The sequence below is a fragment of the Glycine max genome, chromosome 11, assembly GCF_000004515.6.
Source record: "Glycine max cultivar Williams 82 chromosome 11, Glycine_max_v4.0, whole genome shotgun sequence".
In the NCBI taxonomy this organism is placed as follows: domain Eukaryota; kingdom Viridiplantae; phylum Streptophyta; class Magnoliopsida; order Fabales; family Fabaceae; genus Glycine; species Glycine max.
Genome location: NC_038247.2, coordinates 7,916,417 through 7,932,106, shown reverse-complemented (window position 1 = coordinate 7,932,106; position 15,690 = coordinate 7,916,417). Strand labels below are relative to the sequence as shown.

At 30.8% G+C, this 15,690-nt stretch overlaps 1 protein-coding gene across 11 annotated transcripts; it reads right to left on the bottom strand.

Moving 5' to 3' along the window:
* Positions 1 to 11,966, bottom strand: LOC100796006 (ADP-ribosylation factor GTPase-activating protein AGD2). Of its 11 annotated transcripts, XM_003537746.5 has the most exons (19): positions 11,809 to 11,966; positions 10,986 to 11,062; positions 10,182 to 10,282; positions 9,302 to 9,372; positions 8,418 to 8,480; positions 8,268 to 8,312; positions 7,272 to 7,337; positions 6,077 to 6,124; positions 5,887 to 5,982; positions 5,743 to 5,784; positions 4,710 to 4,931; positions 4,438 to 4,569; positions 4,145 to 4,363; positions 3,765 to 3,851; positions 3,400 to 3,672; positions 1,685 to 1,806; positions 1,496 to 1,574; positions 346 to 767; positions 1 to 246 (listed from the first exon to the last, which is right to left on the bottom strand). In XM_003537746.5, exons 1-19 carry the CDS (start codon positions 11,857 to 11,859, stop codon positions 132 to 134), a joined length of 2,331 nt encoding a protein of 776 aa, XP_003537794.1. In that variant the 5' UTR covers positions 11,860 to 11,966; the 3' UTR covers positions 1 to 131. The 11 variants fall into 11 exon arrangements, with proteins under 11 accessions (XP_003537794.1, XP_006590837.1, XP_040862613.1 ...); XM_006590774.4 differs by lacking the exon at positions 7,272 to 7,337; XM_041006679.1 differs by lacking the exon at positions 11,809 to 11,966 and having other exon boundaries at positions 9,302 to 9,524; positions 10,182 to 10,277.
* Between the last annotated feature and the right edge of the window lie 3,724 nt (positions 11,967 to 15,690).

Sequence of the window (15,690 nt, the reverse complement as noted above, 5' to 3'; positions counted from 1 at the left end):
AATTAAAAAGTTAATGAAATTCCTTTCGATGAATTAGGCATTCAAAATTAAGAAATTGAACTTTCTTTTTCTTAATGAACAACAGCATATCTTCAACATTCCTAATATATATATATATACCAGATCCATCTTCACTGGCATTCAGCAAGCAAGATAAATAGTTCTTCGTCAGTTATTGCTCCCCTCTCCATTGCTCTTTCAAGTACAGTGAGTCCTCCGGCATCTTTAACTGACGGCCTTGCACCCCTGGTAAAATGGCATGTTAGTTTATGCTTTCATTGGAAGTTTGTGTTAGAGATGAATGTGTGCAAGCTTCATGCAAACGGCTTAAAATAAAAGTATTACCTTCTTAATAGAAACTTTGCCAATTGATTTTTCCCACTTGTAATGCAATGGTGCAAGGGAGTTCTTTCATGATAGTCACACATGTTTACATCAGCACCAAATTGGAGCAACAACTCAACCATCAGTGCACTGCCAGAATGACATGCCAGATGTAATAATGACCATCCACGGAAACACCTCTCTGTCTCAGTAGTCTCTTCAACTCTCAGACAGGCTTCAGGATCATGCTGATGCCCTTTGGCATCAGCAGCATGGTGAGACTCATCATAATACTTTGTGTTTATCAGATTTGATGTTGATGTGACAATAAGGCGATACACTTCTCGTACATTTACAGCCTGAACTGCTTGCCAGATTCTTATGGAAACTGAAGGATTCCCAGGTATATCCTCTTCTCGGATGATCAGTGATTTCTCTACATACTGATTAAGGAAAACAAGAGTTACAACAATATTTAGGTCACAATAAAAGCTGTGAAGAAAGCAGAGGCTTCCTAACAGATATATCATAATACAGCAATACATAACATTAAATGTCAAAATGTAAAACTGACATAGGACTGGCAGAAACAATATGTAGAGAAAGACACAGAGCAACAAAAATAAGAGAATCCAAAGATGGAAATCCAATTATAAAAGATTACCAACCTAATTCATTTATTCACAAAGTGCAGTGATCTGGGTACATAATCTCCATAGAAGTAAGCATCAACTATCCTATTTCAAATTCTATTAGCAATGAAAACAAGTAATTATTATGACCAGAAAGGTGAAGTAAAATCCACAAGACATTCTTCAATTCCAATTGAAGTCCAAACTACATAACTTCCTAAATTCTTAGATAAAACCTTCATAATCCTTAAGACTTTAGATAATTCAAAAACATTTCCAACTTAATCCCGAATACTGGTGCTTAAGAATATGAACAAATACCTCAATGAACTCGTCAATAAAACAATTTTTAAAAAATTTCTGAAGTGTTTAGAATATCATTATTAAACAGACATAAATTTAAAATGAAAGAGTTGTGCTATCTTACTCATGGAAAGAATTTGTCACATGTCTAACATATCAAGCTGCCTCTATAGCAGTAAACCATGAAAGCTTCCAGTTGCATCAATAAAAATTGAAATTGAACAGAAACTGCTTACCTTTGCTTGGATGTACTTCTCCTTGTGTTGGAAGGCATCTGTAGAGCAAGGTTTCATAGGCACATTTGATTCACCTAACCTGCAGGTAATTATTCCCAAAATGAAGGATTACGAGCTTAAATACTCAGTCACTCAACATGATACATTGATAGGACACAATGTGCATTGCTAAGGAAAGCCATAATTTACCTTTCATGATCAAGTAGAAGCAAGCCCTCCCAGACAGAATTACAATAAGCATTACCTAAGTTATCAAATAACTCTAGAACGGTATTTTCCCAAACCCTAACATCTAATGTTATAGATCTCACCTGCAATTCACAGATAAAATATAATTACCTTAAGAAAATGATAATCGGTTTTTAATATCAAATCAGAAATCGCATTATTTAAGAAAATTGACTCAGATCAATTATAAAGACAAAAAAAAGTGTGTATTATTTCTCAAAAGTCAAAGCTAATGAATTCTTAAAATGAAAACCCTTGGCAAGAAAAAAAGAGTTGCAAAAATATGCAAGCACTTTAGTGCAATATAACTATCCTAGAGCAAGAAAAAGAATTAAATCTTCACCACCTCAAACTATGGATGCTTCAATGGTAAAGATAAACTTCGAGACAAACTTCAATAAAGTTACAAAATGCTCTTATATCCACATAGATGTTGAATTTAGAAGGGGAGATTTAGAGAAAGATAGAAAAGAATATCTTAGAGAGAATTTTGAGAATGGGAAATGCTTTCTTATTCAGTTGAATGTGGTACATAGATTATGCAAGACATCTATAATTCAATATCTATCTATCTATCTATCTATCTATCTATCTATATATATAGGCTCCTATCTTTCTAACACACTTCTTCAATCTTCAAACACACTCTTTTTAATTGATTAAAATTTATTGGAAACTACAAAATCAGGAGAGAGGATCATTAAATATGATGTGGGACCCACAAAATTGGGTCATTTTCAATCAATTTCAACCAATAAGAGAGAATGTGTTCAAAAGAGTGTGTCTGAGAGTGTGTTCCTAACATTTCTCTAACCAAAATGGTGCCAATGGGTTGCCAGAAAATGGCTGGATGTGCCTCCACGCACAGCTAGAAGGGGAGGCATGTGGAGGAAAAGTGCTGGACGGTAATTGCGTGCACATGGGATGTCAGATGGAGCTGAAACTTCAGTACTTCACCAGCTCATAGATCAACTGATGCTGATTCTGATTGCAGTAGTTTTGCTGGAAAAATCGCTAGAAAATTTTTCCAGTAGCAGCAGAGGCCAGAAAAGTGATTGAATGCATTGGGTGAGAGGACAAAATGTTGGGAAAAGGAAACCAAGGTGGAAACACTGTTTCTACCCAAAAGAAGGCCACAGATGGAGATGATTCAAGCAGAGCTGTGGTGAAGATAATGAAAGAGAAGATTTGAACTGGCCGGAATGAAAATATGTAGATGACTGCTCGGAAAAGAGAAGAATGCTATTGAAAACAAAATAATTCCATATTTTTAGGAACATGACAGTGGAATTGGAACAAGTCACAGAAGATGGTAACACTCTAATGCCACGTTAAAATTTAGAGGGAAAATTTAGAGAAAGATAGAACATAATATTTTACAGAGAATGTGAATTGGAATGCTTTCTCATTCAGTAGAATGCAGTAGATTGGTTATGCAAGGCATCTGTATATCTAGGCGCTTCATAGAGACATAGTGGAGATTATTTCCTAAGCTAATATTAATCCAGTGCAACTTTCTAGACGCTAATATAATGCCCATGAATAATAAATGCATTTTAACAGGAGATACATGAACATGCTATTTCCTAAGTACATTTAGTATTATTATTTGCAACAATAGAGATAGACATAATCACGTAAATAAATGGTTTGCATCTATATCTGAAAGAATGCACCTTTGAGACATGAACACCAAGATTTCGATGCACTCCAGAGCATTCAATACACAGCAATATGCCAAGGTTTAGAGATGCCCAGTCTGGATCAGGAGCACTGCACTCAGCACATTTATCATTCCCAGGAATTCCCCTTAAAATCTTTGACACACTAACCACTTCCTTGGAATATATGCCATCCCTCAATGATTTCTGACTATCCTCTGATTGACTTGCCAAAGAAGCACCAGCTGCTGAGTTTTTATTCTGTGAATGCACTCTACCAAATTGAGGCTGCAGCAATTATGAATGAATTAGTGTTGATATAACATCTTATATGGACATCTTGGCAGGATGCTATGCTTCAAAAAGTTTGAACAGATAACCTGTTGAAGAAACTGAGAATTAAAAAGCGATGTGATAGCTCCAGTAATTTTGTTTACCCAGTCCATCCTATCAGCTTCATTTTCAGCCTGATGAAACAAATTTGGAAAATCAGCTTCGAAAAACCAATCCAGAACTAGACCAAGCCAGCACACAGAATTTGATACAAGATCTAACAAAGAAGCTCAATCTAAAAGACTCAAAACTACAACTTTAACCAACAAAATGTCTATTTTCTCCTGAAATAGAAAAATTGTATCACACAAATGAGAGATCAATACAAGATCAGAAATTATGTTTGGTTATCACCAAGATAGGTGGACACAATACAGTGGCTTGTTTTATGAATCATTTAAATATATGAAATAAGTCAATCAGTCACCTGTAGTGTGTATGATTTTGAGGGAGAAATTATTCGGAAGCAAAGACGTAAATCTGTATCATCTGCATCCATCTTTATAGTGGATGTGCACAGATCAACCATACAAGAACCTAAAATATCCTCATTTAGAGATGTGGCCCTATTGTGTCTTGTACGGAATCTACCAAACATGCCACTGTTTTGTTCAGACGAGCGAGTATAATTATATGACTGAGAGCCCTGGGGACAGATTTGGAAGTAAACATTAGCAAATTGCTTGATAGGTCAAAACAAATAAAGACAAAAATAACTACCATGGGTTTGACACCCTTCACTCTGTAATAATATAAATTCCCTTGGTTATCAAGTACAAAGAACCTCCGTTTCCAATCTCCACGTGAGCTTGATGATCGTTTTAACAGATAACCCTGTTTAACTGTTTGAACCTGTAAGCGAGGGTAAAAATTAAATTTAGAAGACACAAAATAAAGAAAAAGGGAAAATATAAATGAAAACCAATGTATTTAACATAAAGTCATAAACAGGAGAACTTTCACATATTAACCAGAAAAGGCCAATTACTTGCCTCCCCTTTGGTTGTTGCAGGTTGCACCCCTGCTTCAAAACTTCTGTAAGAGTTCAAACCCACAACATGGGTGCCATCAGAACCTAGAACGGTTTCTATATAATTGCTAGAAGCTCGTATATTCTCCAGCTCTGCCTGTGTTCTGTATTCCTGAATCCGTTTTGCAAGCTTATCTTGCTCAATATTAGCAAGTTCTTTTGATTGCTGTGCATATGTTAGCACCTAATTTCAGGAAAATACACAAAAGTAAAATCAGGTCATAATTTTCATGCAACAATCTAGGTATGAGTCATTGATAGCCACCATCATCAAATATTAAAGAGATTACTTCAAAGTTGATCATTATAAAATAAAACTGTCAAAGAAAACATTTTGTAGTGTCACAATGTATAAAAATGCTCATACATAACATGCCCCAAATCACATAGAAGAACCCACAGCATAGAACAAGCAAGAAAATGGTAGAGCTATACAGTCCTAGTAAAGATAGTGCAAGAGATATCTAAGAGAAAGGTTAAGCACATTTTGACCTTAAAACTCGTCTTACACGATAGTTTCCTTTTTTTCCTTTTCAAGAGATAGAGCAACTTTTTAATGTGGGAGAAACAATTTTTTGTACAAGTGATTGAAAGTTCACAAGTTCATAACTCCCATTGTTCTTATTTACATTTTGTCACAAAGTAGTGTCATCCCTATGCTAAGTCAATTCTTCCAAGGCCAACAAAATTACAAATAAGGAGACTGTATTATACGAGGAAAATTATGACACTCAATAGTGAAGGTAGTGAGAAATTGACATTAAGTTTTACACACTTGTAAAGGGTACTTCATCTATGCCAATCAAGTGCTAAATATTGTTGTTTGAAATTAGCAAATAAAATACTCTAGCTTCAATTTAATAAGGTCAGTTTTGGCTACTAAAAATGAATGAAGCATGCCAATTGTCATCCTTTTTCAACTGTTGTATCAAGTATGTTCATAATTTTATCTTCAATATATTTGCTTGTGGGAAACAAAAGAGTACACTTAATACCTGGTGAATATAGGGCTCCATTTGGCTTAGTAAGTCATAACCCTAAAGCAAAAGATAACTTGTTTAGTACAAAGTAATAATTAAAAGCATAAAAGAAAAAGAGTTGAACATTCACTTATGAAGAATTGCCACCAATTTACAGACCAGTTTAAAATATCTCAAATGAGCATCCATTATTGCACTAATGGACTCCAAGAACTCGTACTTCTTTTTCACTTCAATATTCATGAGAGAGTTTACCTGCACTCCTTAAAACCCAATAGCCAGGTTCATAATAATAAAAAGAAAAGCTGAAGATGTCAGCAAAAAAGATTCATAATTGTAGAAGACATACTAGATTGAAGCGACTTTTCTCAAATGCTGATTTTGAGTTTTGTAGATCCTGCCATGGATCAGAGTATGATAAAATTAATTAAATAATACGACTCACACAGTCATAAAAAAATATGCCAAAAATTAAAAAACAAAAGACTTAACTATGTTTTTAATCATTGTAAATTTGACTATTTAGTCCTCCAAAAAAAACTGTTGGTTTTCCTAATAATTTTTTTAAAAAAAATATAATAATCCTTGTTGGTGTCTTGGCATGGACCATGGTTTGTGATGTAACATGTCTAGATATATGTCACATCATTCATAAATATTAAATAGTAATAGAAATTATTTCCTTGTAATATTATAGGTGCTTGTAATAGACAAACTTCTCTCGTGACTGGATTAAGAATAATGGCTTGTGATAATGAATAGTCACTCAATGAATTATAGGTGCCAAAATTATAACAGAGTAACGCTGAAAGTTAACAGTGTTTGTTGATGATATAAGACCTGTTCAAAGGTGATACAGGACCTGATTGTGTGAAAAATAGTGCGGAAGAAAATACAACTAAAAGGAAAAAAGTTATAGGAAGTTAGAGTGCCTAGTCTCTCCCAAAGTCCTAGCTAATTCCAGCCTACCCTCTCAATTATCACTTCCTAGCCTTATACCCCATACAACCAGATTTGCTGATAAAAAAATACAACCGAATCACCTGTTTTTCCCACCTTGCCAACTCAGCAATTAGTTACATGAAAAAATCCTTTTCATTCTCTTCCATTTCGTTGTGATCCCCTACAAAGCCACTCTTTTCTTTTCTTAACATAGCCTTAGTTATTTTGGGTTTGGTACTAACTAGTTCAAGGTTTCTATCAGACTTTTGGAGTTCCTTTAAATTCAGAAAGGATGCTAATCTCAGGGTATAATGCTATTAACATAACAGCCATAGTCTCAACATTGACTCATTTAGAGTCCATGAGTTATGAAATACTCTGGATGACAGGGCAGTACCTAAGAGAGATTGGTTGTTGTAAGTTTCACATGATATAATTTTAGTAATATCCTTTTAAAGTTGTCTCTTCTGAAGTCACAAAATTAGTTTTTCACCATAATCTGAAATCATGGCACACACAGTACATGAAAGTTAAGGGAAACCTCAGATACGACTAGAATTTTTTAGAAGCTATTTATCATAAACAAAATTGATACAGAAAACCTCTTCTAATTCAGCAACAACATCTTCCGGTGTATTCTTCTTCAAAGAGACAAACTTCTCTCGTGACTGGATTAAAGAGATAATGAATATGTTAGAGATCATAATTAATTGTAACTCTGAGAAATTGAGTATTTTGGTTTAAATATAGTCCAAATATGCATAAAACATTAGATAAATGAAAAATTTATGATGCTGAAATCGAGGATGTAAGCAAATTACCACTTTCAAAAGAGGCATTCAAGTGCAACATGAGAATGTCTTTATAGGCAAGGCTTCTGTAGATGACTTAAATTAGCACTGAAGCCACTGTCAAATTAAGCAAGCCTTACCTAAATGCTTATGTGAGCACTTAGACTGTAAAATAGAAGTTTGATTCTAAAATAATTTTTATCACCACAAATACTAATAAGGAGTAGCCCTGGGGGTATTACCTAGGGCTTTCATCCAAGTATAATTTACCATAAACAACTGTTCAGTCAATAGACAAATTAAACAAAGGGCTTAAGAAATAATTGCAAAAAATAATTAATCCACATAAATCATGGTCAATTACCTTAAAAAGCCAAAATTCTTATGAACCAATACAAACAAGATAAGTTTAACCATCAAAGGACTAAAATCATCCATGTTATATAAAAAAAAAAAAAAAAAACATCCAAGAAACTCTCTTATGAGGAATCCTAGAAGTTGATAAATAACTAAACGACTTAAGGAAAAGAAAAAGGAACAATACATAGGATGGATACCCAAAAGAGACATCACAAAAAGAATATCTAGGCCTCACAAAAGGAAAGGAATTATCATTTAAACAATGTACAACAGAAGCACTGAACTGTAATAAGAATATCTAAACATCACAAGGAAAATTGAAGCATTAACTTATGAACACCAATTTGATTTACCAAAATTACTGGTAATATTTGCATATACAATAATTTTTCTTTTAAAAAAAATCATCATCAACTTTGAAAATAGACTTTTTTATTTTCTCAATACCTGATCATACGAATGCACAGCTTTGTCAAAACGACGGCGAGAATCCTGATACAAACAAGCATCAAGTAAATGTAATGTAATAATTAATTTATATATATAATAAAACAACTTTTACAAAAGAAACATTAAGCCTAGAGAAAAAGAAAATACCTTTGCATCTTGCAAATCAACGTTCATAAACTCTGTCAGCCGGTCAATCAACACATGCTCTACCTATACAAGAAATCTGTCATGTAATTACTCGAATAAAAAAATCTACATCAACAAAACATTAAGATGGCTTTAGCAATTGCCCACCACAGATAAGTACACAAGTGTTGCTCTTTAATTTGTGTTTCTCTTTATTCCTTTACTATACAACCTAACAGATCTGATGCAAGCAGCAAATTTTCATGAAAGTAAAAGCTTAAACAAAGAAAGAATTTTCAAGTATAGTCCAATTTTATTACAGACAAAGTTGGAACCTTTAGAACTATCGTTCTTTAGGTGAAAAGGTTAACTGGGAACTTCCATAGCTTTAGTCATCATTTACCCATTGCTTCACTTTTTCAAAATAAGGAAACTGTTGTTGAAGTTCCATTTGATTTTTCTGGATTCTAGAGGAATGAACTACTTAATTTCTTAAACTTTTTTGTTTCTTCGAGTTAGACCTGCTTTTGACATGACACAATTCACAGACACAACAAAGTAAAAAGGAGAAAAGAGAAAAACTCACATAATTATCATTTTACTACTATATGAATGATAAGTGTATGATCTGCACAATCAATACTAGACTTTTGAACACCATCAGTATATGGGCACTCCACTCAATACATTAAACCAACTTATATCCTGTCAAATTTATTACGATTCAGTTTAAAGTGAGATAAATCAAGAGTTTTTTTAATGTTTGTTTTAGAAAATTTGAGGTAGTTGAATAAGCAGACCAAAAAACCATTGCCTTCAAGATCAAACACCTAAAGTAACAAGTCTCATAGTCACTATTAAAACTTCCAAGGAAAAAAGTGCAGCTTTGTGGTTAAAGGACTCACCTGTGAACGAAGAAGCTCTTTAAAAGAAGTTAGCTCACGCAGTGTGGTAATAAACTTAGATATCACAGGCCCTACATAAAGAAACAGTTTTAGAAAGAAAAATACACCTTACATTTAGTAATGGTCAGTGCTGTCTTCATGATAGAAGGTATCCCACTTATTATATATTATCATCAGGCACCAAAGCAGTTTATGTGGAGCTTGAGTGGTGACATGGCTGTTCCTGAGAAAGTTATATGGTAAAAAGAAAAAAGTGGTCCAAAACTACATATAAATCTATTTATTAAAAAATTAAAATCAGGGTAAGGTCTGTCATTTTTTAATAACCTCTTATAAGTTAAAGAAAACTAAATTAAAACTATAAGCTACTAACACATTTAACAGTGCACAAAATATAGTTGTTTCATAAATGAAGCACGGACACTCCTCTTGCTTGAGGTGTTAGGGTGCCAGGCATGTAACTGACACTGAGACCTCTCAAACACTTGCACGGCACATATTGAATACTCCTCAATAAGTGTCTGTTTAAAAATAATTTGTTATTAGCTCGGACACTTGAGCCAACACTTGCACCTCCATATGGATGGACACTTCGAAGACACTAGTATTATTTTTTTTCAAACATTCATAAATCTTGGCTTAAAATGTAACATAAAATATTAAAAAATAAAGTCTCTCAATATGATTTTGGGAGACTCATTATCATAGAAAGATGAATATACAAGAATATACAAATCTTGATCATCATTTTAATTTTTTGTTATGTCGTTTACATTTAATTTCATTTGACACACACACATATAGTGGTGTCCATGTCAAAGTTTGTGCTTCGGAAATAGAAGAGAAAGTAAAACAACATATGAAAATAAATTTCAACAACCTCCAATTGATACACTGACAGGGTCATCTTGGCCGCCACCAAATACTTCTAATGAATCAGCAAAGGATATTTCTCCATTATATGCTTCCCCCAAAGCTGTCCTGAGGAGTTGCAGAATAAAGAATTAATAACTTCACCTTCAGTGGTTCCAACAAATAGTTTGTTGGGCAAATTTGATTGGTAAAATTTTCAACCAAAATGTGGTGCTTGTACATTTAAAGCCACATCTTTTAGCCACCACAATCATTAATCAATAACTATCTACAATTACAAATAGATGAAAATTTATTATTACAGAAGACCCTGGCTCTAGTCATTTAATTAAACTTGGTGAACATTAATATTTAGATATTCCACATATACCAGTTCATGGCCAAGTTTGGTAACGTCAATTTTTGAGTTCAAACACATTTGCATTTAATTAATAGACCAACTTCAATGTGTCAAAAAACAGATTGAAAAGTTATGGAAGAATACTATTAGAAACAAACTAGAGAAAGTACAACTAGAGAGTGAGATATGAAATTCTCCTAAAAAGAATAACGAGAAGAATCAGAAGATAATGGTGAGTTAACATGGCTCACAAATGCAACAAAGCTGTCTAATTTCTTAGCATATTTGATCAACAATAGAAATCCCCTTGAAACAACCATGAACAGAGGAGAAAAACTAGCCCTATACTTCTTTCTGCTGTATTCAAGAAAATCATTCCTAAATAAAAATAAAAATTCAAAATCAAGAATTAACTTAGTACATGTAAAAACAGATCTAATACTCTATACATGAATGCCATTAAGCACTTACATAAACTTCCTGCACCCTTTATATAGTTTCTGGCACCGATCCGTTAACTCATCAGTTGTTTCTTCGAGAGAATATAACTGTCCCACATCAAAAAAAAAAATTACAGCAAGGAATCATCTTGATAAAAAAATAGTAAAGAACTAATAACTTACTAATCCAGTAATCTTGACCAATATAAATAATTGGAAATGTATAGGCACATACTTATTTTGGGGAGAAACAGCACAAGTTACAGAAATTGAAGAGAGTAAAGGAGTACAAAAGTAAAAAAAAAAATAAGGAATCTGGTTTCCGGAGACAAAAGGAACATCATCAAACAAAACAGGAAGAACACATCTTCACACACACACACACACACACACACACAGAGAGAAAAGGTGATTAGCTGAACATCATAAAGCACCAAGAAGACAAATCTATCCAACAAAAAGTGGCAATGGAAGATACCTTCCTTTCAGAAAAAGCTCGTATAAATCCCTATTTCTTTGCTCAATCGAAATCAACGAAAAAATTCCAAAGAAGTCCTAAACTAAAGCCTCATTCCACAAATTCCAATCAACACTATCCTAAACTAACGAATCATTCGGGTTCGCTCGCTATGAAACAGTTATTTCACACTCAATCCAAGCTTGTGTTAGCAGCAATTTGAAGATTTGCGAAGAAAAACAAAGTATGAGGAGAAACTAAGCGCAAAGGAAAGCATAATAATGTTGTAGGACAAAGGCAGAGTATCTATCAGTAAACCAAATCTGAAGCAAAGCTGGAATTGAAGCTTATTAGATTGCGAAAAGTGTGATCCAGGAATGGAATGAAAGTAGCGAACCTGTCTCTGGAACATAGGGGAATCATCGAGCTTGACGAACGCCGATGCCATTGTTGCGTTGGTCGGTGCGGGTGTTGGTGTTGGTGTTGGTGAGGGTGCCTCAACTCAAGCTCTGTTATGTTACAGTTTAGATCGCATGTCACTGTTATGTTCTTCAGATGGAGATCCACCTTTGTAATGTGACTATTTTGTCCCCGCCGTTAACCCACCCACGTACAAGTTTTTACTATTTTTACCAGACTCACCAAATAGTGTATGTATTAAATTATCTTTTTTTTTTCTTCTGAGTATTAAATTATCTATAACTATTATAAAAATAATAATTTAATTTAGTGTCATCTATTTTTATCCTTCACTGTTATAAATTATTATAACATTTTAATTTCCAAAAAATAGTTATATTTTTTAAAAACAAGTTACACACAATTGCATATATAAATTAATTTTCAAATATTTATTTTGCATTTGTTTACATAAATTTATTATATATCATAAATTTATTATTTTTTATAATAATTATGTTATAAAAAAATTTATAGACTAATGTAAAATAGATAATAGTATAAAATTAGTTTAGACTGACATATTAAAGACATTAAACTTTAACCATAATTTGATTGATCGGTAATATAAAACACTTAACATTAACCACATAATAAATACATCTTATTTGCTGACAATCTATTTTTTTCACCCTCACAACTATTATTAAAAAACTAGTCTCTATTATTACTATTTTACAATTGTTTGTTCTTATTTTAAACTATTTGATATAAAGAATTAATCTACTCCTATATTATTAATTAACATAATATTCTGTTTAAAAAGTTAGCATGATAGATGTTTTCATAAAATTAAAATTTATTGTGAATATTTTTTATATGTAAATTATATTAGAACTAAAACTTATGATAAATTAATATCCTTAAATATATCAATTATATTTTAAATTTGCAATAAATAATTTTAATTGTAATATATAGTTGTTTTTAATTATTAATATTTTCTTTTAATAATATTGAATTTTACTTTAGAGGTAGAAATAAAATAAGATAAATTAATAAAAGATATAATATAAAAATATATTATAAAATAAGTTAATATAAAAGTTATTATTGCCTTACGTTATGTTTGAAAAATTTAATTGAAAAATTAGTTAAAAGTTGAAAAAATTAGCTAGTAACTGAAAATTGAAAAAACTAACTTACTAGTTTATAAGTGTTTGATAAAATTGGCCGGTGAAATAACTGAAATGGGTAAAATGATAGTAAACTAATAAAATCATGATTTATTAAAAAAAAGATAACAATAATAATGAATAAATATATTGAAGCAACATTTCAAAAAATATTAAAAGCTACTAAAAAAATATAGTTTATTGAATAGTTAAACAAAAATTTTAATTAGTAAAAAAAGCTAGAAAGTAACTAAAATACCACACAGAGCATATAACCTTGATATAAAGATGAACTAATAAAATATATTAATATATATTATTCATTGACTTTACTTATAATTAATCTTTGTTGAGAAACATGAGTGATTATTTTTAGTGAGATTTTCTATTATCAAGCATGTTTCTTTTATCAACGAGTCTCATACTCAAAATCTTACTTAAGAAAATTAAGTATCACTCAAATTAATAATTTATTGTAAAAATCAAAATAATTGAGTCATTATTTGTTGGATCTAACTTAACTCTTAAAGGTATAATCAATAATTACTCTGTCTGATCTTATATATAATACTCAATTATCTAATCTACTAAGATTAAAAAAATGATTAATTTAATTGATAGTAAAAAATTTATTTTAAATTTATAACTTTTTTCAAACTATTATTATGATTAATACTCATCCATCTTTTAATTATTTGTAACACATTCTCTTTCTTCCTTTAATAAAAAATATTTTTAGTCTAAAATTAATACAAATAATATTATACATCAAATCTTATAAAAAAAAAAACAAACATCACTTCACATTTAAATCTTGTAAATAGAAACAATGAAAATCTGTATAAGTAAATACAAGTGTTAAACAACATTCCCAAATTATATCTGTCTTTAATTTTCAGTTTTCCATCCATTATTTAGTATTTCAGATAATCAAGGCAAACTAAAATAATTTTAAAGGGGGGATTTATTTTTTAAAAAAAAGGTAAAAAAGGTTTATAAATTGTTGTATTGGTTTTGATTTTTGTTTAAAGAATAAAATAAATAAGGATAAAAGAGAAAAGTTAACTAGAGAGAGAATAAACATATTTAAATAAAATGTTAATAAATCATTCCACATAACATATCATTAAAATATACAACGAAGATAATAATAAAAAAGTTGGAATTAGTATTTGAAACTATCATTACTCCCACATGACACATGAATTATGAATTGCTCTCCTATAAAATCAGACGGCTTTTAAGGTTGCTTTTACAGTTACAATTGTTATTTTAATTGCAACTTACATTAGAAATAGTCTCAGGCGGCGTTTGGTATGGTTTTTTTTATACCCGAGAATCATTATTCTTATAACTCAATTTTTGAGAATTATGATTATTAAGAATATATAAAATATGTTTGATTAATTTTAATATGATTTTTTGGAATTAAAGAATTTTATAAAATATGTAATTAAAACTTTTTCTTTATTCGAGAAAATTAGATTCCTAATCCCACCTTAAAAATATTTTTTTTAAAAAAATGAGTTAAAATTAATTCCCAAAAATTATAATTTCTTCATAATTTTGTTATTAATTATAAATCAACGTGAGAATCATAATTACTCAATTTAAGATTTCTGAAAAAGTTAATAGTGTGTAAATTTTCTGTCTACTAAACACTCTCTCAGGAATTTTGGTTAGGAAAGTTGAATTATTAAATATTCTACACACTATTTCGGTTAATACTATATATTAAATGCAAATAATTAAAGTTAAAGACAATGATTGCCACCAGTATATATCTATCATTGAATGATATGTTTTTTTGGTATAGTATCATCGAATGATAAATATGATATGATTACATATTTCATGTACAATAATTAAAAATTCGTTCCTCTAAAAAAAAAAAAAAAGAAGAATTCGTCCTTCAACTAGTTGCTCAGTATTTTTATTGGTTGTCCGCCACATATCTCTTTTGTTCTATTTTGAAACGGGTGGAAATAGTCGTCAAAATAGCTTCTTTTTTTTTTTCTTTACCAGGAGACATTGCAAACAGGGGTGTTTAAAATCGAATTCAAATATTTTAAACCATCAAACTAATCATAAAAACTAAAAATAAAATAAATTAAAAATTAAAAGACGAAAAAAAACTGTATTTTCTAGGTTAAGATTGGATTTTTTTTTTCTTTTTTTTACTGGTGGATTTTTCTTCTTATTATTATAAAAATCAAATTAAACTGTGTACGTTAACAATTCTTATATTCTTATAAAGCCATAACTCTATTTCGATAATGACAATATGGCATTTCATTGAATATTCTTTTTTTTATGAAATTTGATTTTTGTTGTTCTATTTCTTTGTAAATATCATTTTAAAGGATTGATTGTGACTTAATTAGTTATTAAATTTTATATTATGTCAATTAATTTTGAAATTAAAAAAATGAAATTCAAGTAAAAATAAATTAAAAAATTAACAAATCATCAAACCGATATAAACCAAAACGAAAAAAATTAGCTTGATTTAATTTAGATTTGACATTACATTCAACTAAACCAAACTACATATTATTTTTATGTTTCATTTAAATAATCTTTATATAAAAAAATAGACCAAATCGTACCGTAAACACTCGTATTTATGGCTTGAATATTAGGGGGCACCGGGGATGGGATCAAGCGGCATCACCTTCGGTGGTGACAAATGGTACAATAGAAAA

Coding starts and splice junctions, on each gene's coding strand:
- LOC100796006 (XM_003537746.5), bottom strand. CDS start 11,859: ATGGCATCGGCGTTCGTCAAGCTCGATGATTCCCCTATGTTCCAGAGA. Junction 8,313..8,417: donor TTGATTTGCAAGATGCAAAG/GTATTTTCTTTT, acceptor TGTTTGTATCAG/GATTCTCGCCGTCGTTTTGA. Junction 1,807..3,399: donor TTGGTGTTCATGTCTCAAAG/GTGCATTCTTTC, acceptor TGTGAATTGCAG/GTGAGATCTATAACATTAGA.